The sequence below is a fragment of the Balaenoptera musculus genome, chromosome 16 (assembly GCF_009873245.2).
Source record: "Balaenoptera musculus isolate JJ_BM4_2016_0621 chromosome 16, mBalMus1.pri.v3, whole genome shotgun sequence".
Classification (NCBI taxonomy): domain Eukaryota; kingdom Metazoa; phylum Chordata; class Mammalia; order Artiodactyla; family Balaenopteridae; genus Balaenoptera; species Balaenoptera musculus.
In genome coordinates, this window is record NC_045800.1 from 55,262,253 (window position 1) to 55,289,791 (window position 27,539).

Here is a 27,539-nt window from a genome sequence, read left to right on the forward strand (position 1 = left end):
AAACAATCTCAGCAAAACATCCAAACTAAAAGTGTTAGGTAGACAAGACACAAAGGGTCTGAAATCAGAAACATGGAATTATAGAGAGCAGAAAGGAAAGAGTTACAATCTTGGGGACACCATTACAGTCAATGCTTTCCTAAAGCAAAAAATAATTTCACTCTTCTTTGTAATCTTTTTTTGATACCCTATAGCCAGTGCACAATTCTTTTAAAAAAGAAGGAAAAAGATTCCTTTATTTCTTAGTTGGAACAGCTTAAACAAGAACTTAAGAGAAAAGTAGGTCAACTGACCTACTTTTTTTATTCTTTAGAAATGTTTGCATTTGGGATCAGATTTGGTGGAAATTTTCCATTCCAAATTCTGCTCAGGAAAGGAAAATTAGCAATCTGACTTGACGAGATGGATTGTGACATGCTAACCGTCCTTCCAAATGACCCATGTGTTACCCCTCACAGCTTTTAAAAAAATTTCAAGATGGGTATCATATTTATAATGAAAAAAATTCAGACTTTTACTTTTTTGTGGGGAAGGCTAAATATGTACCATCTTCCTTTTGTGAACAGTCATTTGATGTCATCTTTCTCTTTACTTCCAAGTGATAGCAGTGGCATACCCTAAGGGTATGAAGCCACATTTACATGCTTCAAATCCCAATATGCATCTCCAAAGGCTACCATGTTTATTTATTCCATATGACAAGTGGAAGCATTTACTGCAAGTTCTAAACACTTTATAAATATTATACATGTAATCCTTATAACACCCACCACTACTTTCTCTACCCCTGGTTTCTTCAGCTAGTCCTTGCTTCACATGGATTTGGTGCCTGGGTCCACACCACCCGGGTCCCCCACTCTGGCTGCCACCTCTCAACAGGTTCCAAAGCCTCACGTAGTTTCCTATCCTTCCACTGATCTTGAAAGCCGAGGACAAGAGCCTAGCTGGCTCACTCCCTCCATCTCAGCCCCAGACACTCTAGCTCCTGAGAGTGACCCCAAAGACCAAACAGGGCATTCCCAGATTTTCCCTCAAGCTGGGCCAGGAGACCAGTGGCAGCTCTGCTCTGGAAGGCCCACGGATTGAGGAGGGGTGAGATTTAAAAGAAAGAACTCAGGCCGTGCGTAACAGAAGTTCAAGTGAATATACAGTAAGGGATTGTGAATCCAGAGGAGGCACTTTTTCGCCCCAATCTCCCTGCCTGGCTAGCGGCATATTCAAGGGGCCACCAGAATGCAGGAAGAAAAACTGGGGTCCAGAAGCCCTGCATCTTGTCCCAGCTCCCGTGCTTCCTGCTGGGTGAATAAGGGTGATTTCTCAAGCTTTCTGGTCATCAGCGTCATCATCTGTAAAGGGCTAACCATGACCAGCTCAAGGAGAAGTTGAGAGTACCTGTGAGATGGTGCACGTCAAACCGCTCCGCACGTCTACACAGCCAGGCAAACATGCAAGACTTCACATGTGCTGTCCCAGGGCATGCAGTTGTGGGGGACCGGGGCGGGGGGCAACGAGCGAGACCCCATTCCCACTCAACCCCGGCCTCCCCAGGCTCAATCCTTCCCACCTCCTAGGGGCTGCTGCCCTGCAGGACTCCTGGAAGGGTCAGCCAGACGGGGTGCCCAATGCTGTGCCTCAGCTCCTGGACCACAAACAACATCACTAACAGAGACACAAATAAGGCGAAGAAGCACAACAGTCACTGGGAGAAGAACACCTCACTCCACAGCCCGCAGACTCCCGCCCGGGCGCCTGCTCTGTGGCCAGTCTCACACCCTGGCCAGCCTTCCCCATTCTCCTGACCGCCTGACAAAACTTTGGAGGTCCTGGGGCAATGCCAGCAGAATCACACTGCATTCCAGATGCTAGGGAGAGAGAGCTCTCAAGGGCCCTCGGGCCACCCATCTGAGGAGTCCAATAGCCATCCTGCTGCCCAATAGTAGCTGCAACCATCTTTCTTCTATTGAAGTGAAATGTGTCTCTTTAGAACTCCCAGCCCCCAAGCCCCTTTAATAATCTCCCTTTCTCCAGACAGGACTCCAGAGATTGGGGAGTAGTGGTTCTGTTCCCCCCTTTTGCAAGACAAACATTTCCCCAAATAATCACTAAAAATGACTGCTATGACTTCTACATCCTCCCCCCCCCCGCCCCCTTCAAAGACATTCGGATGCGCTGTGGTCACGAGCAAGGTGGACAAGGAGGCCAAAGGGAGGGACCCGTCCTAGAACCCTGCAGCCCTGGGACCTTCAACACTCCTCTCCTCCACGTGTGCCCTGAAGTCGCAGCATGGGAAGGTAGGAAGCAGTGCCCATTCCACTTAGGAGCTCTGCTTTGCACGGAAAGCCACCCCTAGCTGCTGGACCCCCGCAGGCTGCACCATCTACATGGTGCTTGTCAGAAAAGGCGTGATGTGAACACCCCACCTGAATGCAGCACAGGCCATCAGGAGATCCACTCCGGAGCCGCAGCTCCACCATCCACTGCGCCGCCGCAGTCCCCGCCAAGCCTTAAGGGCCAGTCGCAGCCAGCCAGTGGGTTGCTGCCAGGACAATGAACCACGGACCAAGTGTGACTGTTTTCTAGAGTGTTGTCTTTTCTCAGGAAAAGAAATGGGTTCTGACTGAGCCAGTGTTCAGACAGAGGGTATTCTTAATAGTTTTAGATACATGTTGAAGTCCAAAAATAGATATTTTTTTCCCTCCAAAGCCAAGCTTATATGCACTAGCTTTTCTCAGGAGTATTTTTGTATACCAGAAGTCTCTCTTAGAACCGCTGGAACATAATAATGAACCAAGGAGAAACGAGGAATGACTTTAGCATTTTCTCTCTCTTTTTAACAGTGGGGACTTTATCAAGAACCCTGTGGCTGGGGCTTCCCTGGTGGCGCAGTGGTTGAGAGTCTGCCTGCCAATGCAGGGGACACGGGTTCGAGCCCTGGTCTGGGAAGATCCCACATGCCGCGGAGCAACTAGGCCCGTGAGCCACAATTACTGAGCCTGCGCGTCTGGAGCCTGTGCTCCGCAACAAGAGAGGCCGCGATGGTGAGAGGCCCGCGCACCGCGATGAAGAGTGGCCCCCGCTTGCCACAACTAGAGAAAGCCCTCGCACAGAAACGAAGACCCAACACAGCCATAAATAAATAAATAAATAAATAATTAAAAAAAAAAAAAGAACCCCGTGGTCCCAGCGGGAAGCCAGTTCCTCCTTCCCTCCCGCTCTGTGCTCTGAGCCCACTTCCCCAAACTGTTTCCCCAGGGAGGTGGGGTCTCTAGTGGCCCACCTCAGTGCATCAGCACTCATGCCAACGGCTCGTTATGGTGGACAGAGCACATTTGTTGGCTTGATCTTCATACGTATCCTGTGGAGTCAATGTTATCATCACAGATGGGGAATTTAAAGGACATACCCAAGGTCACAGAGCTGCTAGGTTCTAGAGGGGGCCCCAGATCTTCAGACTCCTTGTCTATATCGCTCTTTGGATTACACCTTGACACATCCAAATATGTTTGATAGAAGGGAAGAAAATAGAAGTCACAGTAGTCCTTTTTAACCTGCATCTAAAATCCATCTAAATTAACTAGGAATGCTTTCCCCAGGAAAGAAAAGATTTATATTGGGATTGCGATCGATTGCATTATTGGCTCAAATTCTCCTCCCCTCCCTGTCTTCATACCCTTTGACACATGGCTTTGCAGTTCCTCACACGAAAGGAGCAGAATATTTTTCCCAGCGCCTCAACTCTGTGACATATTGCGGCCAACAGCACGAGGTGAAAGTGACAGGGTGCTGGTTCGGAGGCTAGACTTCTGGAGCCTAGCGCGCTGCCACGTGCTCTCTGGTTCCTGAGAAGAGCACGCCTGGGCTAGCCTGCCAGTCCCGGGAGAAGCCTGAGAGCTACACGGAGCAGAGCCGCCCCAGCGAAGGTGCCCAGCCAAGACCAGCTGGGAGCAGAGCCCCAGCCAACTTGCAGCAGACTCCCTGACAATTAGCCTGTAGGGCAGGAGGTTTCTTCTCTTGTACAGATTAACATGGGGGAGACCCACCAAGGATGCTGTAGGGAATTGCTACGTTGGAAGAGAAGTTGGACGATACCAGGAGTTCCAGACTTTGGGATTTTAGGTATAAGTAAAAAGTGTGGAAACCAACATGGGGCTGCTCCCTTTTTGCTTTTCTGAGCAAAGGCAATATAGAAAAAAAAACTACTGCTTACTATCACCATCAACTCATAAGACATAGGACATTTTAACACTAAAACTGAGGAGAGGATATCATCTTCGAGTACAACACAGTCCTTTCCAAGCAAAGAGAGTTGGCCACCCTCCACATGTGAGCCTTTTCCTTTCATCTTGTCACAGATCAGTGAAAACTTTGACACATAGCTCTGGTCCGCGGATTAGCAACGTTCCTGCACGCTTTATGGTGGAACTGTCAGAAGAACACGAAATCAGTTACGTAAATTTCGAGACTTAAATCATGGCTCTGCTTCTTCTGTGACAATATAAAAATTACATGTCTTTTTCATCAGGATAGAAAATAAAGCTAAAGATAAATGTAAGCACCTCTGCCGTGCCTTCTCCGTTGGCTGCCACAAGTACAGCAGAGCAGCCTGTGGTTCTGACAAACCCCAACCGTGACAGAACTTTTAAGGTGCACTACGCAGGTGCCCAAGATGCTAGTTTTGTGCTTCCATGATTATGATAATATACGAATGAAAAGGAAAGCAGTGATGCAAATGGAACCTCTCACAGGGGCTACGGGGACACATAACAGGGACAGAGGTCAGAGGCAGGGAATCCCGGGACACACCGCTAGGCCACACATGAACATCGACTGTCGACTTTCTGAGCCATAAAGAGCCACCCCATCCTTCTGTTAGATTTGTGGAGGCCCAGGAGAAGGAAGGGGTCTGAAAGTGGATGGTGGTCCTAACAGGTTCTATTATCATTCCAAACTGTCCATACCACAGATGCCAGGCTGGCTCTGGCCAGAGAAATGTGAGCAAAACTGGCATACGTCAGTTGCAGGCAGAAGCTCCGGGAGCCCGTGTGTCGCTGGCCATGCCCCTCTTTTTCCCTCTGTCATGAGGTCACTGGCGTTTCCAGTAGAGGCAACTCCTTCTGTCTGAGGCCCAGATTAAAGTTCACGACCAACTCCCACTGGGCATGTTACATGGGTAAGAAATGAGTCTTGGCTGGCAGACGTCACTGAGACTTTGGGATCATTTCTCACTGTAGCATAACTAAGCACAATCTGACTGACACAATGGGGATGTTATTGAGGTGAAGAACTCAACATCAGTGGCAACAGAGAAAGAGGGTACATTTGTCTTGGATGCGTTTCTCTACCTGATCCCTGAGCAGGTAAGAAGCAGAGGTGAGGGTTGAATACAGAGATGCCTGAGACACAGGGCCCTGGCCCCTTTGAGCCCTCGGCTAACCGGAAAGGCTAGCGTCACCTCTCGTGTGGCGGGGTTTTCTCATTGCGCGCAGGTTAACCTCACTCATCAGGCCCTGAGGGGCCTCACACACCTACCAGGCCCCATGCAGAGACAGAAGGTGCCACTGAGGAGCCCTGGACGGCCAAGGAGGCTGCGCGGTGAGGGCAGTGGGCAAGGGTCATGTTCCTCCCTTCCCAGCAGAGGGCAGTGCACATCCAGAGCCCTGGGGCCTGCTGTCCCCTGCACTCCCGCTCACAGACGTTGTGCTTGGTCCCTGACCATCTCCACAAAGGTCACTCGGTGTTTCAGCACACGCCCTGGGGAAATCAAAGCTTGTGCCTTGAGCTCAACACACTCAATGAGCAAAGACAGGACAGACATGGGACCTCTCTCTACTCCACTCCCAGCAGGTGAGCCAGGAGTGCTGAGCCTTAGCCTTGGGAGACCGGCCAGTCTTTGTGGGGCCGGAGTGGAATTAGCAGAGTCTAAAGTCCTTGACTCCTCTGATTGTGGCGGCCCTTCAGGACCCCGCACCACCCCCAGAGGGAGGCTGAGACGTGGAAATGATCTGCCCCGGGGATCTGGAAAGCCACCCTACCGTGGAACCAGGGGGCGATGGCTTTGGTGCTCCTCTCAAAGCCAGCTCGGCGAGGCAGCTGCTCCTCCTTAAACCAGCGGACGATGACTTCTCTGGAGACAGGACACAGGGGCCGCTCCCAAGTCCTGCGGAGACAGAGACCGAGTGTGGGAGAGTCAGGGAGAGAGCGGAGGGCGAGAGAGGGAAAAGAAGGAGGGGGAGGGAGTGGGGAAGACCACTGTGAGAGTGAAAAATCCCGACACCCACACTCAAGCCTGTGGAGAGGATTAAATGAGTCCAGGTACTTGAAGGCACTTTGCAGATTATAATGTACCAGCTGTTATTGTTTTTCCCAAAAGAAAACTGTTGTCACTTAGCTTGAAAAAAAGCCACGCAGGTGCGAGTGCGAAATAGGATAGGAGGGGATGTCTGAAGGAGAGAAAAGGCATATTTGCCCTCTAGAATGGCCAGGGCATAGACATCAGCATCTATGAAGAAGGATCGTAATGTAATAGGAGCAAAATCATTAATATGTGCGTGTCCTCCGCCCTCCCCAAACCCGCACTGAAGAGAACTCTGGTTTTGCCCCTCCCCGTCTCACCCACCCCTGCCGTCTAAGGGGACACCTGGCTTGGCCAGCTAGCCTTCCATGCTTTATGAGGCAGAACCAGGACAGTGAAGAGCCTCAATCTGCTCTGGAAACGGCTGAGCTTCACCACCAAGAAGTAAGAGGGAAGAGGACAGATGAAAGGGAGAGGGGACGAAAGAGTCACTGCACGGGCTGACTTTTGTTGGAGGAGCGGGTGTGGAATTGAAGATCCTGGGAGGTAGATGAACGGGGGCACCTGAAGAAGGTCTGAGTAATAAATTAGATGCTTTTTGATATTTTCTCATAAGTAAGCCCACATTTTAATTGTTATACTGTGGCTCCTGAACGTATACAGAGACGGGGCCACGTGAGACCCCGCTGTACTAGAGCCACACTAACATGAAGCCCAGTAAGGGTTTGACAGCACATGCCCCATAACAACACACACCACTGTGTGTTGAGGTGATATGCAGCAAGATCACACGGCACTGCTGCGTGGGATGAAAATAGAGCTTCAGCAGACTTTGGGCCCAGCTTGAACAACCACAGCTTTTTCACCCTTCCACCTGAGTGACAGCAGCCTGGCAAATTCTCACACTGTCATTGCTGTCTGTCCACCTAATAGCACTGGCATTTAGAATTCACCACCACTGTCATCGTCGTTTATGAAATAAACGTCAGCACGAAGTCACGACGTCTTTGCATTTCCCCTGCACCAACAAACACTTTGATGCTGAGCCCAGCACTTCCAGCCAAACCCCAGAATGAGCTCCTATTTTTACTTGCCCTAAGATGAATCCACATACACACACACAGTAGTGAACAATGTAGATTTTAGAAAAGATGCAATAAGAAAGACAGAGGGTGAGGTTCCATTGAACAGCTTAAAGCCATCATCAGTGGAGCCGGTGCTCCAAACCCCTTGCTTCCCACTGCCACCTCTGCAGGCTTTTTTTAACCCCCCCACCAGCCAGCTTTGCTCCTCTGTATCCGCCCTTGAGGGTTTCCCTCTTCTCAGGAACCTCAGGTGCTCTGCCTCTTTATGAAGCAGCACACTGCAGCCCTGCCCCAGCCTCTTCCTTCACACTTGCATTCCCCGATAAACAACTGTGCTCAGGGGGAAAAAAATATCCTCTGGTTTCTAGGACTCATCCTCCTTAGAAGGCAAGAGGAGGTTATAAATAACAGCAAGGAAAATTCGTTCACTCTTGTCCCTCTGTTTCTAAGCAGAGAATCTGATTCCCCAGAATATCAATGCTAGGACCAAGTGCTCCAAGAGGCGACCTGGCCAGAAGCCTCACGCCTGCACCTGGAACTCTCTCCCATCAACAATGTGTCTGCCCCCAGCATAACCGGGCGAGCGTGGGCCGGCCGCCGGTGCCAGCACCACAGTGCTGAGAGCAGTGAGGCCACGGGGACCTGTTCCATGGGGCAGCCGCAGGAAGGAGGCTGGTGCATGGCTTCTGGTGCCTGGGTCTGCCGCTGCATCTGCATGGTCCCTGGTCCCCCTGCTCCACCCAAGGCGGCACACTGTGGCTGTCACTTCTCCTCTACTGACAGCCACACACGGCGAGCCTGGAGCCAGACTGCAACACAGTTCATGCAGCCCTGTCTTCTGGGCCTGAAGGACAAATTATATGTCTCCTTTAAAAAAAAAAAAGCACAAGAGGAAGAAGGCTTTTCTAACTATGTCTCCAAATCCAGGAAACATAAAAGAAAATCTGACCTCACAAAAATCAAGAACTCCTGCGTGACAGAAAACATCATCATAGAAGTCAAAAGACAAATGACAAATTGAGTGGAAAAAATGTTTATCACAAAGAAAAGCATCCCTAATATTTTCCCTAATATTTAAGGAATTCCTAGAAACAGATGGCGAAAAGACCAATAACACAATGAAGAGGCAGGAAGGGAAATGAACAGACAGAGAAATACCAAAGGCCCTTAAACATATATAAAATACTTCATCTCACAGATAAATAGAAATGAAAATTTAAATTTTCACTGAGATATTATTTCTCACACAAAACAAAAGTCTGACATACTGTTGGCAAGGCTAAAGGATGAGAGTATTCATTGGTACCACCCCTGTGGAGGGCAAGTTGATGGTAACTATCAATACTATAAGTGCACGTAGCCCTTAACCCAGTGGTCCCACTTTTGGGAATCTCTCTTGTGGATAATAGTAGCATGTGTATAAAATTAATGTCTACAAGGTTACTCATTAAGGGCACTGTTGGTAATAACCAAAGATTTCAAACAACACCAGTGTCCATTAATAGAGGTTTTGAAAAATAAATTAGAGCACAGCCATGCAGTGGAATACTATGCAGCTGTAAAAAGAAAACTAAATAAAAATCATCAGGTAAGAATCGATATGCAAAGACCTCCAAAATTTATAGTTAAATGGAAAAAAATCAAGATGCAGAACCATGTGTATGATAGGCAAACTTTTATGCAAAAAAAAAAAAAAGAGGGAGATACAACTTTTCACCTTGGCAGTTGCAAAAAGGAACTGGAAGGACACACAAACTAAGAACAGTGGTTCCCTGTGCAGGGAAGAGGGAACTGAGTAGATGGACGGCAAGGATGGGGTCAGCCTTTTCTCCATGTATCTTTTTAAACTTTCTGGTTTGTGAATCATATAAATGACAAGGAAGGAGGAAAGGAAGGGAGGGAAGGGAGGAAGAAACGCAGATGTGGTCAGTTCTCCCTAGGCTGCAGGGAGAGGGAGAGGGGGTTTTATGAATAATCCTAAATCCCAATTAAAGCAAAACCCAGACAACCCTCTATCATCTGGGGCTGAATGGACTCTTCTGCAGGTTTATTGTGGTTCAGGGAGCAGCAGGAACTCACCATCCAGCCTCTGAGCCCTCACTGGGGCAGCAGACAATCAGCAATAATGAGGAGGGGAACCAGCCTTAGGGCTGGCCTGAGGTGAGCACAGGCGGCAGGTGGAGAGGCTCCAGGCAACCTCCTGATCCTCGGTCCCAGCAATCACAGGCAGTCAGTCACCTGAGTGCCCTTGCCAAACCACTCATCAGCCCAGCGTGTAAGGACCCTCCTGCACTCAACTGCGTTCATCTGCAACCGGCTATCAGAACCCGGGATGCACCAGCATTGCCTGTGGTTACAAAAAGCAGCAGCCAGTTCCGGTTCCAGGCTGCTGGGCCACATTTAACCCATTAGAGGTCTTATGTTACAAGTTCTTAACCTGGGGTCTACGGATCTTTAAGAGCTGGAAATTATATGCAAACATTTTGGGGTATTTACATATGTGCATTTCGCAGAGAAGAGGGTACACGGCTTTCTTTAGATTCTCAAAGGAATCCTAGACCCCAAAGAGGTGAAGCCTCCCAGAGCTCCAGAGTTGGTAGAAATCTCCAACCCCGACTCCTCGCCCCCACTCCTGCCCCATTACACAGACTAGGGCACTGAGGCCAACAGAGGGGAGATGACTAGCCCCAAATTTCACAGCAAGTCGGAGGCAGAGCCGGACTGGATCCCTGGTGCCCTACGCCCCAGCCGAGGCCCTCCCCCCAGGACCACACCACCGCGGATGCGGATGCGGATGCGGGATGCGAGGTCCGCGACCCACCTGCCAGGCACAGCCAGGGGTGAAGGCGGCCCCGGGCCCAGGAGGTGGTGGCAGAGTCTCGCCTCCTGCTCGTGGCTCTGGCCGAGCTCTCGGAACCTGGAGCTGAGGCCAGCGACGTGCCCTTCTGGATGGCGCGGAGGGAGTGGCGCCGGTACTCGTCCCGGGCGCGCTGGGCTCGGCGCCTCCGCTCCTCGTCAGCCGCCTTCGACCGACGCACTGGAAAGGAATAGAGAGCGTGTTCACCCAGACCCGCCCAGCGCAGGCCATGCACTGAGCAAGCCAGTACATGGCCAGGAGCCCTGGGACTCACCCGGAGTCCCAGGATTCATCCGGATGCACCCACGTGCGCTGCGTGGAGGCTCGGCACCCGGCAATGGCAGGGCCCGAAGCTGAGCAGCAGCCCTGGGTTAGCCTGTCCCTGTGGGGATAAAGACACTCATGACAGTTTGGGTGGTCCAGCTGTTCCTGTGGCCCTGTTCCAGGAATGAGGCAAGCAACTTTTGGATGGAAATTTACATCTCCATGTGTAGTTCTCCCTGGAGTACCCTGCTCAGAGCAGCTTCTCAAACCCCGTGCCCCGCCCCAAGGACACCTGTGGAAGGGGTTAGCATCTCAAATACCACTGCCACCACCCATGCTGATTACAGCTTTCTCTGTGCCAAGCCCTGAGCTCCAGGCCCTCCCTGCAATATCGCATTATAGACACTTCCTCCAGCCACCAAGGGAGGAGGGCACATCACTATGTTTGCACAGAAACCCAGCCTCCGGGAGGTTAAGCAACTTGTCCGAAGTTAAATAGCTAATAAGGGGCAGAGCCAGGGTCGGAACCCAGGTGTGTCTGGCTCTGAAGCCCATGCAGCTCTCTACACCACTCTACCCCACTTCTCAAGCTTCCTTCCATTTTAAAATCAGGTGTATCTGACACCAGAGCCCCTGCTCTTTCCTACAAAAAGCCACAAGAGCATTTAAGAGCATCCCATCCAACCTCCTCATGTTATTCATGTGGAAACTGCTTTCCAAGGAAGGACGCCGACTTGCCCAGCTGGGTCAGTGGCCAAGCCTGGCCAGGAACCACCCTGTCTGCTACCACAGGATGAGTTGTTGGAAACTCTGGAGTCCCAGTTACGGTGCCCTTTCTCCTTGGTGTCCTGTGGCCTTGACAGCTGGTGGGTGAGTGCGTTGGAGCGAAGGGAGAGGATCCTTGGACAGCTCTGTCACGCCGCAGGTCCCAGAATGCCACGAGGCCCCTCTCTCTAGCCTCTGTCTTTTCATGTTCCCCAAGGCAGGGTGGGCATCTGCAAGTTGCTGCTTCTAAAACTCAAAAGGGAGTCCTGGGGCTGGGAAAGTGCCAAGAGAGGGAACAAAACCTGTTGCAGGCACGGTCTAGGATTAAAACCAATTATTTTGCAGTCTGATTGCATCGTGTCAGGCCCCTGTCTGCCTCTAAAATCCAGTCCTTTTGTAGAGAACTCGTGGAGCTGGCTGTGTTCTTCTCGTTGTGCAAGACCTGGGATTGCCCTGGCCCAAGCAGGTCACCCTCCCCGCCGGGAGTAAAATCTTACCCATAGTCTAATTCTACTCCAATCTCCATCCAATACCTGTGTAGCAAGCACCTACAACCTACCAGTCAGGGAACTGTGTTCTGTTAGCATTTGGAGGATACAAGGCACATGGCCCTCATGCGGAAAGAAAGCGCTTCTCCTTCTCAAGTTGTCAAAGTCCACTCTCGAGAAACATAACATCCCCCAGATCTGAGGAAGGCAGCAGGAAGTCTGTCCCTCAGAAGGTATTTATGGATGTGGAAGTCACATGCAGAGGATCTAATAAGCCGAGAGCTCCAGGGCAGGAGGGGAATTTTCTTTGGTCTATTCACGGATGCATTCATATGCATATGAATACATATGTATTCAGTCAGCAGGTGATAATATGCTTGGATGGCTGTGCCCAATTAAGTACTTAACTCTGCCAGGCCCTGAGCTGGATATAGAGGCAGCAAAGACCAGACGTCTTCCCTCAAGGCACTCAGAGCCTAGCTGGGAAAAGAAGACAAACAAATATCTCTAGCGCAAGGAGAACAGGGACTGATGAAGTACTGTCAGAGTTTAGGGGCAGTGGCGCTCACATTCTGTGAGGAAGCCAGGGGCCACCACAGGAAATGGAGCATCCCACTGGGTCTGGAAAGGTCAATAGGAGTTTTTCCAGAAAAAGAAGAGGGAGGAATCCACCCCAGGGGAAAAAAAAACCTATATTTCCACTCCAGGTACTAAGAACACCATAGTGCCTGCTACCACGAGGCTCAAACAAGGCCAGGTTCCCCAGCACAGGCTTTGCGGTCACTAGACTACAAACCAGACACAGAAGCTTGTGCCCTATAAGGGCCAGTGACCTTTGAGTGTTGACAGCCCCTGAGAGACAGTCACACTCAGTGACAGAAGGAAGTCACATGCAAACTAGGAAGACAGATTTTTGGAACTTGGCTAGGAGAGTGCACAAGCTGTGGGTCACAGAGGGACTAAACCCAGCCTCCTAAAACCCAGCTCTAGCTTTGCCATTGTCTTCCTCGGAAGCCTTCAGTGGCTCCCAATGCACACAGGACAAAGGGCAAACCCCTTAGCCCTTAAGGAGCATCCTGCCCGCCCCACTTTCTTTCCCAGCCCAGTGGGCATCTGAGCTCCTGCCCACGCTCTGCGTTCGGGTGCCACCAAGCTCCCCACCATCCTGCGAACTCTCCTCTGTGCAGCTGTGTCTACCGACTCAGACCAGCTGTGATGCCCAGGCAGCGGCCTGGAGGGCACTCGGAGGTGAGGATGCAGCTGAGGCTGCACCAGGAAGCCAGCCCTGCCGCCCAGCCCCGACTGTGGAAAAGGGACTGATGTGGAGTCAGACAGGGTTAACGGCAGCTCCGAGAGGGCTCTCTTGGGTCTTTTTCTTTTCTCGTGTTCTTTTTTTGAGACATAATTGACATATGTAAGCTTAAGGTGTACTATGTGCTGATGTGATACACTTAATATATTACAAAATGATTACCACCATAGCATTAGCTAACACCTCTGTCAGGTCCCATAGTTAATTTTGTGTGGTGAGATCATTTAAGATCTAGTCTTGGCAACTTTGAAGCATGTAACATATTACTGTTGACTGTAATCCCTAGGCTGTGCATTAGATCCCCAGAATTTATTCATCTTCTAACTGCAAGTTTGTACCCTTTGACCAACATCTCCCTAACTCCTCCCCACCTCCCCCTTCAACACCCCCCCCCACCGCCCCCTGGTCCCTGGTAACCACCATTCTACTCTGTTTCTGCAAGTTCGGCTTTTTTAGATTTCACATATAAGTGATATCGTGTAGTATTTTTCTCTGTCTGACTTTTTTCAGTTAGCATAATGCCCTGAAGGTCCATGTTTGTTGTTGCAAATGGCAGGATTTCCTTCATTCCCATGGTCTTTATCCAATCATCCATTGACAGATGTTCATGTTGTTTCTATAGCTTGGCTATTGTGCATAATGCTGCAATAAACATGGGAGTACAGATATCTCTTTAATAGCCTGATTTCATTTCCTTTGGAAATATACCCAGAAGGGGGATTGCTGGGTCATATGGTAGCTTTATTTTTAATTTTTTGAGGAACCTCCGTACTGTTTCCCATAGTGGCTGCACCATTTGACATGCCCACCAACAGTGCACAGGGTTGCCCTTTCTCCCATCCTCATCAACACTCCATGCCAGCTTCTTAAGAAAGTCCCTGAATGCCTCTAGGCCTCACTTTACAGCTCTGTCAAAATGAGAATGACATGAATGTCTGCCACAGTGAGTTATTATGAAGATTAAATGAAACATAAAATTCTATAAACTATGAAGTACTTTTTTCAAAGCAATGTCTTACTAAATCAGGCCTCTGACCTTGATCCTTTCTTCAGATTTCCCAAAGCCTGATTCTGGAACCTAGCTGCCTGGGTTCAGATCTCACCTTCATTTACCAGCTGTGTGACACTGGACAAGTTACTTAATCACCCTGGGCCTCCATTTCCTCAAAAGTAAAATGGATGTAATAAGAGTCCCTACCTCATAAAGTTGTTATGAAGTTGTTAAGAGAGCTAATAATATAAACCACTTAGACCTGTGTCAGCTACATTTTAAGCACCATGGTAAGTGTTAGCTAAAACTTTTATTTTCATTAGCCCTGGGATTGCCATGTTCAAAATATAGCCATAAACAATTCTTGGCCAGTCCAGGAGCGGGCACCCTTGATGATCGGTCACATGGAATCTGGGTCTGTTTACAAGCAGTGCGGGATCTTAGCTCCCCGACCAGGGATTGAACCCGGGGCCACGGCAGTGAAAGTGCCAAGCCCTAACCACTGGACTGCCAGGTACTTTCCAGCTACCCTAATTAAGCTTTGAAATCTTAAAGGTTGCTTCTGTTCCTTCTCTGAATCCGGGATAGATTCGAACTGTATCATATGACTCTGCCATGGAAACCCTCAGCCAGAATTCAAAGTTTTTTCTTCTATCCCATTGAAAACAACCATAAGCATCTTGTGCCCTGAAGTGGCAAGTATCGGACAGTCTTTGTCCCCGGAGGATGCACTGCAGAGACGAGGGCCCCAACCGAGTCACCCGCTTCCTCCCACGGCCCAAGTTTCCAAGGCCTGCATTGCACGCAGAACAAAGCGGGGCCAGGGCCATTCCCACTTCTAAGGTAGGTTCCAGGGTCTCCTTTCTCCATCTGTTAAGAGGGAGAATGAACCTCATCTCTCAGAAATACATAAAGACAGCTGAGCAGCGTGAAAACACTGAGGACCAGAAGAAAAGATGAATTTAGAGACTGAAAAAATGGACCAACCACAATGAGATTCCTCTTCACACCTATTTGGATAGCTATTATTTTTTTAATTTTTTAAATTAAAAAAAAAAAAGGTGAAAGTAACAAGTATTGGCAAGGACATGGAGAAATTGGAACCCTTAGGCATCGTTGGTGGGAATGTGAAATGGTGCAGCTGCTGTGGAAAATAGTGCAGCAATTCCATAAAAAATTAAACATACAATTACCATACGATCCAGCAATGCCAATTCTGGATATATACCCAAAAGAACTGAAAGCAGGAATTCAAACAAATATTTGTACAGCCATGTTCATAACAGCATGATTAACAACAGCCAAAAGGTGGAAATAACCCAAATGTCCATCGATGGATAAGTAAAGAAAATATAGTTTACACGTACAAGTAACAGCATCCAGCCTTCAAAAAGGGAGGAAGTTCTGACACATGCTACAACACGGATGAATCTTAAAGACATTATGCTGAGCGACTAAGCCAGCCACAAAAGGACAAACATTGTATGATTTCACTTATATTCCACTTATTGCACTTAGAGTAGTTAAATTCACGGAGTAGAAAGTGGCGGCTGCCAGGGGCTACCGGAAGGGCGAAATGAGTTACAGTTTAATGGGGACAGAGTTTCAGTGTGGGAAGATAACCAGTGTTGGAGGTGGGTGGTGGTAATGGTAGCACAACGCTATGAATGTACTCAATGCCACTGAACTACACACCTAAAAATGGTTAAAATGGTCAATTTTAAGTTGTATATTTTACCACAATTTATTTGGGTTTTTTTACCTTTTTGAGGGGGGAGGGCCGTGCCATACAGGATGCGGGATCTTAGTTCCCTGACCAGGGATCAAACCTGCGCCCCTGCATTGGGAGCACGGAATCTTAACCACTGGACCACCAGGGAAGTCCCCTACCACAATTAAAATGAAAAAAAAAAAAAAAAAAGGACATTCTGGCTTGGGGAGCAGCAAGCTGAGAATGAAGAGGCCAGAGCACAGCAGGGTGTCACCATTAGCTAGAAATGTCCCCAGCTGTGTCCCTGCTGCCATCCCTCTGTTCTCTCACCTGCAGATCAGGGGGAAAGATCCCTTCCATCTCTGCACTCCTAGCACGAGGATGCACCCACATCTGCCCAGCGTGGGACCACCTCCCAGAGCTAAGACACCACCCTCCAGGACTGCCTAGCCTGCAGCCCTCCTGCTCAAAAGAAACCAAGTCCCGCAGTCTGGGGAGTCCGGCCACACCCATGCCAGAGCTGGGAGTTTCAGCTGTCCCAGGCTCGGGGGTGGGGAGACAGCTGAGCATTCTGCTTGGCTTTGCTCCTAACTCTGTCTAGCCCAGGACAAGTTTTCATCTCTCTGGGTCTTAGTGTTCCCTCCATGGAAAATAGAGACCATCCCCCCCTTCGTCCAAGGGCTGCCAAAACTGCCAGGCTGCTCTGGAATCACGACCCTGCCTGTGCCCTAGCCTCCCGCTCAGTTCTCCAGTGCTGAAGAGAAACAGCAGGACTTGGGTTTCCTCTTGGCAGCATCTCTGGGAGCAGTTACAGAGCTCCAGAAATATGGCCAGGCCAGTCATTGCAAGAGGCAGGGTTCTTAACACTTTAAATAACACATTCAGGCACTAAAAACACATTTATTCAGCACGTGTGTATAGTGCCTCCCTGTGCCAGCTCCGTGCTGTGCAGGCCCGAGCTGTGCATTGCACAACTCCAGGGGGCGCAGTCGCCCATGACCATCATTGATATGTACAGATGTTGTAACAAGTTCCTGGTAGATGGCAGAGTAGCGTCTTAAAGAATCGGCGCCTTTTTCTAATTTTCACAAGGTCACCATGTCAGCTGGCTGCCTGGCTCCTGCTAGGGGATGTAGATAGAGCAACCAGCAAGACACAGTCCACGCCCTTGGAGAGCTTACTGCCTGGGAGAGGAAACACGCCAGCACATGGTGAATGGAGCTGTGTGGGGTGTGCACAGGGTGCCGCGGGGCCCCGGAGAGGGGGCACCTCATCCGGGCAGAGAAATCCTCTGGAGAAGGACATCTAAGCTGATGCCCGGTGGACACGCAGGATTCAACAAAGAGAGGCCAAGGAGAGGCTATTCTAGGCAGAGAAAGCTCAGGGACAGAGGCCCAGAGGCAAGAGGGAGTTGGAGAATCCCTCTTAGAATGGCTGGGGGGGAAGCTCCTGTGGGGAGGGGACAAGAGGTGAAGATGCAAAAACAGAAAAGGCCATTTAGGAGACCAATAAATACCGGCTAATGAATTTTAGTGCTTTACCAAAGGGTGATGGACGCCCCTGAAAGGCTTTAAGCAGGAGAGCAGGATGCCTGTTTGCACTTTTCAAAGACTGACTTGGCTATGGTGTTGGAAATGAATCTGACAGGAACAAGAATACAGGCTTGGAAACCAGAAACCTAGGCAAAGGGCAATGGGGGTTAATGTCAGGACAATGGGAAGGAGGGGAGTAAATTCAAAGAATATTGAGGAGGTCAAATCTTTACAACTTGGTGGTTTGGGGATTGGTAGTGAGCAAAAAAGAGAGACCAGAATGACAGCCAAGTTTCTGCCTCTGACAGTCAGGTGATGAAGCAGGTGGGGGAAGAGGAGGATGGAGTGTTGGATGTGTGGAGGGAGAGGTGCCTGTGGGATTCAGGGGGGAAGGTCCAGGGGCCACAAGGTTCTGGAAGATCATTAACTGTTGCTCTTCATGAGACCCGTCTCTAGAGCACTTGCCCATGGTTCTCCCTACCTCTGCCCAGATAGAAAAGACTCAGTGCTAAATAGAATTCAGATGAGCCAGTTACAGCCTGCCAAGAAACCAAATGCTTCAAAGCAACATCAATTTGTAGTAACCCCTTGGGTAAACAGCATAATGTCTCTGAAAATTAGTGAATAATCCTATATACAGGAAAAGGCACCAATAAAGATTTAAATTGTGTATGTGTGTAGATGTGTTTAAATTCTGCTCCGTTTTCTGATGCATGGGAACCTTGGACAACTTGAATTACTATACCTACACTTTATTTCCTCATCTGTAAAATGAGGGCCTCGTAGGGTTACTTTGAGACATCAGTGAGATTGTACATAGATGGGGCTTGGACAGTTCCAGGCAAATGGAGGAGGCTCATTAAATATTATCTATTGTTGTTGTTATGATTATGTTGACTGTGAGAGAAGGGGACTGGAATACCACCTTTAGGATGGGTCCAGCCCTGTTAAGGCACAAAGGGGTGAAGGTGGGGAAGTGGTGTAAGAATGGGGGCTGGGTAGAGTCAGGAGCTCTTGTCAGGGAAATGGGAAAAATGAAACTTTGTGAGAAGGGTACATTTCCTGACCCCTGGGAGAAGGGAAACAGGTGGTCCGGATGCTGAAGGATATACATACAGGCCTCTGGTGACTCAACCTGCTGGAGCAGCCGTCACCTGGGGAGAGGACGGGTTTGGTGCCAAGACAGCTCTGATGAGCCTCGGGGAAACCCAGTGAGGCTCACCAACAGCTAAACAAGGCCAAAGGAAGGGGCTCTCTCTACCTGGACCCCGAGGCTTCTGAGGTCACCTGCCAACCCTCCTTGTTCTGCTTGCAATCCTGATTGCTGCCAACAGTGACCCCCTGTGGCCACCAGGAGGAACTTCAGGGGTTCCTTAAGACCAGAATGCTCCCCATGCCAGCGTGAAGCTCAGAAAGACTTCACTTTGGGGACAATATAAAGCGCCCAGGGATTCCTGAGTAATTCAAGAGGGGAGAGAACCCTAAGAAGGACATGAATCAGGCATGTGGGGACTCACGCTGGCATCATTCTGAGCTGTAAAGCCAAAAATATACGGCACCTGGAGTTTGGGGATCAGTTCAAACTTATGTCCAAGGAGCAACTACACAATTTCCCACCCCATCAGCAGAGAGAAAAAAAATCCTTCCGTGCTATCCTTCAGCTTTCCTTCAAGCCCAAAACTCTTCTTTGCCCACCCCGTCGGCAGACCCACACCCCATCTCCACAGGCCCCTTCAAGCTCTGCCTGTGTCAAGCGCACAGCATTTTAGAATCACTGACTTTAAACCCAGACTCCAGAGCACGTGCCCTTTTAGGAGCGAAGAGAACAGAACCAGCATAACTGGACTCCCCACTGGGCCCGAGCACATATTTTCTCAGCTCTGACCGAAACCCCACAAGGCGTGTGACACTAGAGTGCTAGTTATGGGGGGGGGGGGCGGCCACAACCGAGATCACACAGCTCAAAGAGGGAGGGGAGGAGTGAACAGTCACACAGATCCGATTTTTGTAAATGATACCGTTAACCAAGTCAGGCCGGCTCGTCTCTAAATCTCCGGGTGACTAAAGGTTACCTAATTCACACTCTTCCAAATTCACAGTTGAGAAATTATTAAGTGAATTTCTGCCTGATATATTCAGAGCTTCTCAGAAGCCAGAGCCTGCTCTGCTGTTTGAACTGAATAACTAACTCTGTATTCAAGTGATATTAAAGGGAACAATTCCCTTTTTTTCTAACTTGGAGAATTTAATTTAGGTGTTTTATCGAAAACTGCTGCTCCCAGTAGATTAATGGCCCACTATATCTTTCATATTAAGTTAATTGAGTGCAGAATGGCTTTGCTGGATTTGAATGACAGCCTCCAGAGTTTAGCTCATCATTCTTTAAGAAAGCATAAAATGAGGAACCAAAATCATGGGCCTGAATGATCACATCTTTTCTCTGTTCAGGGTAGCTTTTTCCATTTTCGGTTCCCACACAGTACATTAATTAGCAATCAGGCAGCACTGGGGCCAAATGATTTCCATCCTCCATCACCAGTGAAACGCCAGCCCAGCCCATAACTTTCCATCTCATTGTGTAGCTACAAAAAAGAGGGACACTTCGTGAGTGACAGCCCTTCACAGCTTAGAGAGCACCTGTGCTTCCTCCCTCTCATTTCACCCTCAGCTCTCCGTGATTACCCTCATCTTACAAATGAAGAAACTGAGAAACGGCACAGAGAGAGAACTTGCTCGAGGTCACACACTAGGAAGCAGCAGAGCTAGGACAGGGCTCCCAGCCCGGTGCTCCTTCCCCAGACCACAGTAGCCTCGTGTGACTTCACTCTGTGATCCTTCACTATTTTTTTCAGTATAAATTTTGTCCTGCCTTCTTTTTTCACCCATCTCTTCATCCATTCCAAATTTAAACAAATGAATTCTTCGTTAGCTCTTGCCCATCTTATCTTTCTAGCCTCATTTCCATCATTACCCACCATGAACCCCAGGCTGCAACCACATCAAAGCATGTGCCGTGTTCTATGCACATAACGACCTTGCTTTTGCTCAGTACTGTTCCCTCGTCTGCGATGCCCTTGCCCGCCTTATTTACCTCCCCACTTTTCCCAAACCAAATGCCATTTCCTCCACGGGGCCTTTCCGAATGTACAAATATTTTGTAGCAAAATATTACAGGATTCTTGCAGCTATGTTTATCAAGGGTACTGGCTTGTAATTTTCTTTGCTTGTATTGTCTCCATCTGGCTTTGGTATGAGATGATGCTGGCCTCCTAAAATGAGTTTGGAAGTGTTCCCTCCTCTTCAATTTTTTGGAATATTTGGAGAAAGATTTGTATTAATTCTTTTTTAAATGTTCAGTAGAATTCATCAGTAAAGCCATCTGCTCCTGGACTTTTCTTTGTTGGCAGATTTTTTTATGACTGATTCAATATTCTTTTTTTGTTTTTTTCCAAGGCCAGTATGTTTCTTTTATTATTATTATTTTTGTTTGACTTAAGATGGTTGAATGATTTCATTTTCATTTATAAGCATTACAATGATTCCCATGCAAAAACCAAGACCGTATATGCCTAATTTCAATCGGCCAAAATCCAACCCGTGAGACTGGACATTCAAGATCAAAATCAAAATGTGGCTTGACCTTTCCAATAGTAGACATCACGGTCATCCTTTGAGAGATCGGCAGGCCCCTGACCTCCCAAACACTACAGTTTGCCATGAGTTCATACCAAAACAGGGAGCCGATGGATGACTTGTAGCACCTAAACCTGGCAAGTAATTTCATTCATGAAGACAGGACACCTCTACACCAAGGCTGCCACCCACAGTTACCTCCTGGTTCCTGCTCTATAGAAAAACCTGCTTTTGAACAGGCATGGTATCTTCTATTTGGGGACTGATATTAATTTTTCCTTCCAGTTTTCCTCAAACCTCTCAGTAGAAGCAAAGAGACTTTACAAAAAAGCTTACCTCTATAATGTCAAAAGAAATACAGTTGACCCACGAATAATGCGGGGTCAGCGGCACCGACCCCTGTGAGGTTGAATATCCATATATAACTTTATGATTCAATATTCTTATTAGTAACTGGACGGTTTAGATTTTCTATTTCTTCATGATTCGGTCTTGGTAGGTTGTATGTTTCTAGAAAGTTATTCATTTCTTCTAGGTTATCTAATTTGTTGGAATATAATTGTTCATAATAGTTTCTTAGGATCCTCAGTATTTTTGTGGCAGTCGTTAGGTAGATGCAAATCAAAAGCACGATGAGGTAGCCCTTCATACCCATTAGGATGGCTATAAAGCAAAACACCACGAAAAACAAGTGCTGACAAGGATATGAGGAAATTGGAGCCCTCACACATTGCTTGTAGAAATGTAAAATGGTACAGTCACTTTGGAAAACAGTATGGCAGTTTCTCAAAATGTTAAACATAGAGTTATCATATGACCCAGAAATTCCACTCCTGGATATATATCCAAGAGAAATGAACATATATGTTCACACAAAAACATACACAGATACTCAGAGCAACATCATTTATAATAGCCAAAGAGTGGAAACAACCCAAATGTCCATCAGCTGATAAATGGATAAACAGAAATGTGGTATATGCACACATCAGAATTTTACTCAGTCATAAAAAAAGAATGAATGACTGATCCATGCTACAATGTGGATGGACCTTGAAAACAAGCTAAATGAAAGAAGTCAGACACAAAAGGTCACATAATGTATGATTCTGTTTATATGAAATGTCCATAACAGGCAAATCCATAGGGACAGAAATTAGATCAATGGTTTCCAGGGGTGTGGTGGGGGGAGGAGTAACTGCCAGCGGGCAGAGTTTCTTTCTCTGGTGATGAAAACATTCTAGAATTAGAGAGTGGTGATGGTTGCACAACTTTGTGAGTATACTAGAAACCACTGAATTGAGCACTGAATTGTATTTTATGGTATGTGAATGATATCTCAATTGTTTTAAGTCTGTCTAATGAAGCTGGCAGATGACTAAGAAGTGCTGAGGACCAGAATGCTGGCCGGCAGAAGGCATCTCACATCTCTGCTCTCCCTGCTGTGGCCCTAGTTCTCTAAAGTGAACCATTGCAGCCGCTTCCTCCTCGCTCTCACTCCCAAACCCAGCCTGAATCATGTCACTCACCTTTAGAAGCTTCCAGTGTCCACCCATATTAATCATGCCTTTTTATTTTCTGTATTTTTCGAAGTTTTGACATCTGGGGCCTTGCTGATCCTTCAGAGGCTGCCCTTCCAAGAGCTAGCCAATTCCTAAAGCTAGTAAAGGACTCACCTGCAAGTGTGCCTTTCAAATGCAAACTAACCCATGCAAAGCCCACATTCCAACCACCTCTTTTATCTAGTTCTTACACACCACAATCTATCCATCTGCCGTAATCACCCCAGGGCCAGGTATCAGAGAACTAGAGACAGCCCCTGTACCCCAGAGCCTGCTGAAATGATTCATACTAGCCAATCCTAAGCCTGTTTACCCTGCCCTACCTTACCTTTTCCAAAGAAACCACAATGAAGGCTCTTGCCCACTTTTTCCCCTTGCTCCCTCTGTCTCCTGACTCACCCTCGTGCTTCCCCATGTGGCCCTGCCTGGCATGCCATGCTCTCCAGGTCTAGGAATCTGTGAGGAAAAACTTCTTCCTGCAAGACAGTCATTTCCATGTCTGAACGTCTAACCATACCTGATTAAAGCAAATCTCAAGAACATACTAAAACACCACCCTTCAAACCTGGTTCCACCCTCTCTTTCCCACCTAACTTCTTACCACCCCTGACACTCTCCAAGTTTAAGAGCCACCCCGTACATCTCTAACTTCCTAAGCACACCACATTCCTTTGTCACATTCTGGGTGCTCCTTCCCAAGGGCCCTCTCCAGCTTCTTTGTCTGTTATCCCTACGCCGCCACCAAGCCTCACTTTATAACTCCTCAAGTGGAACGCCACCAGGATATAGCCACCAAGTGCTCCAACAGAACGTGTGCTTTTTCCCTCACAGCCCTTAGCCTGTGTGTCTATCTCCTGTCTGGCCAGTGAGTTCCCCCAAGATAAGGACCGTGATCGCTCATCTCTGGATCCCCAGGGCTTAGCACAGAGTCAGAAAATTATCGGTAACTCAGTAAATGTAGGGTTTTATTCTTTAGTATGAGAAACCTCCCCAACAGGCAGGTAAGTTCCTTGCGGATGGAGCCCTTACCCCCTGGGTCCTTAGCAGGACCACATACATGGTTGACCCCAGGCAAAGGCTGCTGGGCTGACTGAGTGAACTGGAATGATGACTGAGCAGATAGACAGGTGGGAGGAGAGCGGGTGAAGAAGACAGGCCGGCCTCCCGGTCCCCAGGAAACAAGCTGTACTCACGCTGTTCTTCCCACTCGCGCTCCTCCTTCTCGCTGGGGCGGCTCTGCAGCTGGGCCTGCTTCAGGGTCCAGTAGAGTTCCTTCGCCCTCTGCTCTTCCTGGAGGCGAATCTGCTCTTCTCCTCGCTTCCTCTCCTCCTCCTCTTTCCTCTAAGATATCACGGGGACAGGATGACGTTAGGTGACGGTAACAGGGCACGGGCAGGGAAGGGCTGAGCTGTCAGGTGAAGAGGTGAACCAGTGGTGCCCCTCCAGGCTCTGTCTCTACGCACGTGAAATGGTGATACTTACACCTAATCAGGCCACAGTAAGGATCAAATGGCCTGAAATATGTGAACGATTTGTAGACTCTAAAGCTTTCTGCAATAGTAAGAGGACTTTGGGCCACCCTTGGTCACACTTCCATTCTGGGGCAAGAGGGAGGGTAGGCATGGGGAGGGGCTCCTGGTCTTCCTGGAGGCCAGTTAAGCAGGATATGATTATATCTTAATCTTATTTTCAGAGAAGATATTTCAGAGAGAGAGCAGGTTTGGGGGCCCCAAATCTCCAATTATTGTCCTGCTGTCAAGCTCCAAAAGGGCCGTGTATTTTCCTCTACCTTTGTTTAATCAAAGCAACACGCACACACGTCAATCGTGCATTATATGCCAAAAGCCTTGTTATAAAAAAACATCAGTTCTCCAAACCACTTCACCCCAACCTACCCCACCCTCATCTACTGCCCAGAGGTCACCATCCTCAATTATTTTAGCTTTCCTTCATGTGGTTACATCCATGTCTGAATAATGCTGCTAATTCTTGATTTATCAATTGTAGACATTAACTACTACCTTTCTTTTTTGGTACATGAGTATTTAGCACTTATATTTCCCACACAGGTACGTACCCATACTTTTCCTCTCCTTACCCTCACAATAGATTTACATCACAATTTGTGGTTAAATCAAAGATGGGTGCAGAACTAAATATAGTTCACTGTAACGCCAAATAGGGTGCTATTTCCACCAATTCTAAGAATTACATTTTTTAACTTCCTAATATCTCTAAAATATGTATGTCTTACAACTTACTACTTGCCTTTTTCATAGCCAACAGTTTTTTTCTTTCTTCTTAAAATAATCATAGATTTTACAATTAATGGCATCTGAAATTCAGTAAAACATGGCAGTGTGATGACTTTTTCTTTCGAATAATTTTCTTTCCTGAGTTACTAGTTGCTTTTTCTTGAAGTAGAGTGTTGAATTTTTGCCAAACTTCTCTAAGATCTGCAGTAAATCTTTCTCTGTGTTTAACCAAGTGCTTTTTTTATAACAGACAATACAGCAGTGATCTTTTCCAAGGGACGCCCGCCCCCCAGATGCATCTCTCCTTCCCCATCTCAGCTGGCTGCCATCTAGGTCTCCTGTCCATCTGTCCTCTCAGGACTCGCCTCTCAGCCTCCCGTGAGTTGAAGCCCCTGTTCCTTTGTTCCATGTTTTCTTTCTTGTCCACGTCCTCATTTTGCAGCAACATAGTTCACAATACCTCTCAGAAAAGGATGCACAGAGAGACACTTGTCTGAAAATATCTATATTTATATATATATGTATTTATTTATCTATATATATCTATAGATAGATCTATATATAATCTATATATCTATATAGAGTCTTGTCTGAAAATATCTATATGCTACCGTCGCATGTAACTTCTAGCTAAGCATAGAATCTGATTAAAAATAATTTTCCTGCAGAAGTTGGAAGACTTTACTATCTTGTCTTCCAGCATCCAGTACTGCACTCGGATTCTCATTCTTCTGCATAAGGCACTAATTTTTCCCTTTATCACTGAATTCTGAACCTTTTTTTTTTTTGGCTGCATTGGGTCTTCGTTGCTGTGCACAGGCTTTCTCTAGTTGTGGCAAGCAGGGGCTACTCTTCATTGCGGTGCGCGGGCTTCTCATTACAGTGGCTTCTCCTGTGGCAGAGCACAGGCTCTAGGTGTGCAGGCTTCAGTGGTTGCAGCGCGTGGGCTCAGTAGTTTTGGCGCACGGGCTCTAGGGCATGCAGGCTTCAGCAGCTGTGGCTTGCGGGCTCTAGAGCGCAGGCTCAGTAGTTGTGGTGCATGGGCTTAGTTGCTCCACAGCATGTGGGATCTTCCTGGACCAGGGATCGAACCCATGTCCCCTGCATTGGCAGGCGAATTCTTAACCACTGCACCACCAGGGAAGTCCCTGAACCTTTTTAATAGATGTGCCTTGGTATGGATTTTCTTTCATTGATTGTGTTAGGCACTCAGGATGCTTTCAATTGGAGATTCAGGTCCTTCTAGTCTAATACATCTCTGCCTAGAATTTTTGTGATAATTTCTTCTCCTCTCATTTTGCTTTTTTCTTTCTAGAACTCCTATGTGTCAACTGCTGGACTGCCTGATTTGACCCTATAAGTGCCTTATCATTTCTCTTTTATTTTCCGTCTCTTGTCTTTTTGTTCTACTTCCTGGCTGATTTCACTGACTTTATCCCCCAAACCTTCTACTGAATTTTTTATTTCAGCTAGCACATTTGTAATTCTCAAGCCCTCTTATTCTTTGGTTGTTTCTTTTTGCTTCATTGTGCCCTGAAATTGTGTCATGAATGCAATAGCTCATCTCTGAGGATTTTAGAGATTTTTCTCCCCCATATTCTGATTTAGATCTATTTCCTCTGTTCTTTGCTTTTTTGTTTTCTTATAAGTTTGTTTGATTTGGCACCTGTCATTTGTTTTGGAGGCTTTCCTGTGATGTCTGATGTTCCCTGACTGCTCACATTCAAGAGAGAAAGTAAGTATCTGAAACAGAGACTCAGAGTGTGTAGTCAGGGTTTCCTTGAGAGGTGGGCTTAACTCCAGGAAGATTGGGTGAAGCATCAGCCATTTCATTGAGGACCCTCAAATGTAAGTATCTGGAGGTCCTTCCTCTGAGATTATTCAGTGTCTTCTCTGTCCTACCTGGGTGGTATGAGACCACCAGCATCCCAGGAGTCTGTGTGGGATGCAGGCTGCAGGTAGAACAGCCCTTAGACCCAAGCAAGCAGGACCCCTAGCCTAAGCCCCACACTTCATGGGAAACCGATGCTTTGAGGTGCCTTTTTGCAAATTTCCCTTGCAAGTTCCCCCGAGACTGGCCAGAAATAGTACCCCCAGGACTGGCAGGGACAGCAATGTGGTCCAGGTGAGATGCCCTAAGCCCAGACCAGGTCCCACATGAGTCCTAGTGCCTGCTTCTCCCCTTCAAGGTGCTCTCTGACCCTCTCCTCCACGCAAGGGATTAACCAAGTGCCCCAAGGAGCTCCAGGATTCATATTTATGGAGTCATCCTGGGGCCCAGTGGCCAGGCCCTGGTTCCAGAAGGGTGGCCCAGCAAGCAGATGAATCCTACTGGCCAACACAATATTTTTATCATAGGATCACTTGAGATTGGGCCACCAGAATAGAGCTAATAGACTGATTTTATGTAGTCCAAATTGTTAATTTGCTATAGACAAAAACACCACCACCAAAAAAAGTTGCCAGCCCCGTACACCCTACAGGCAACCCTGGCTGCAGGTCCCACTGTTCAGAGTTCAGACCTTTGCTTGCTCCCCGTTTCCCACTTGCCCCCCATCTGCTCTCTCCACTCAGCCTGATACGCTGAGCCCCAACCTTGCCCTTGCAATTCCCCATCTCCTCCTGGTTAGAGGAAGGGATGAAGTAGCCTGGAAGAAACAGGTGAAAGCAGGCACCTGAGGGTCCAGCCACTCCACAGAGAAACTTGCCACCAATCCCACATTCTCAGCGCCATCCTTCATGTATCTGCTGCCCCCAAGTCCCGAGCCTGTGGGAACTCTGGACTGAGTCGG

At 48.0% G+C, this 27,539-nt stretch overlaps 1 protein-coding gene across 1 annotated transcript in view; it reads right to left on the bottom strand.

Moving 5' to 3' along the window:
* The window catches only part of SH2D4B (SH2 domain containing 4B), an 81,546-nt gene that overhangs the window by 18,405 nt on the left and 35,602 nt on the right, over window positions 1–27,539 (bottom strand). Inside the window, 4 exon segments of the mRNA XM_036827720.1 lie at window positions 6,033–6,157; window positions 10,199–10,313; window positions 10,316–10,414; window positions 23,686–23,833. Coding sequence (XP_036683615.1) covers window positions 6,033–6,157; window positions 10,199–10,313; window positions 10,316–10,414; window positions 23,686–23,833 — 487 coding nt within the window.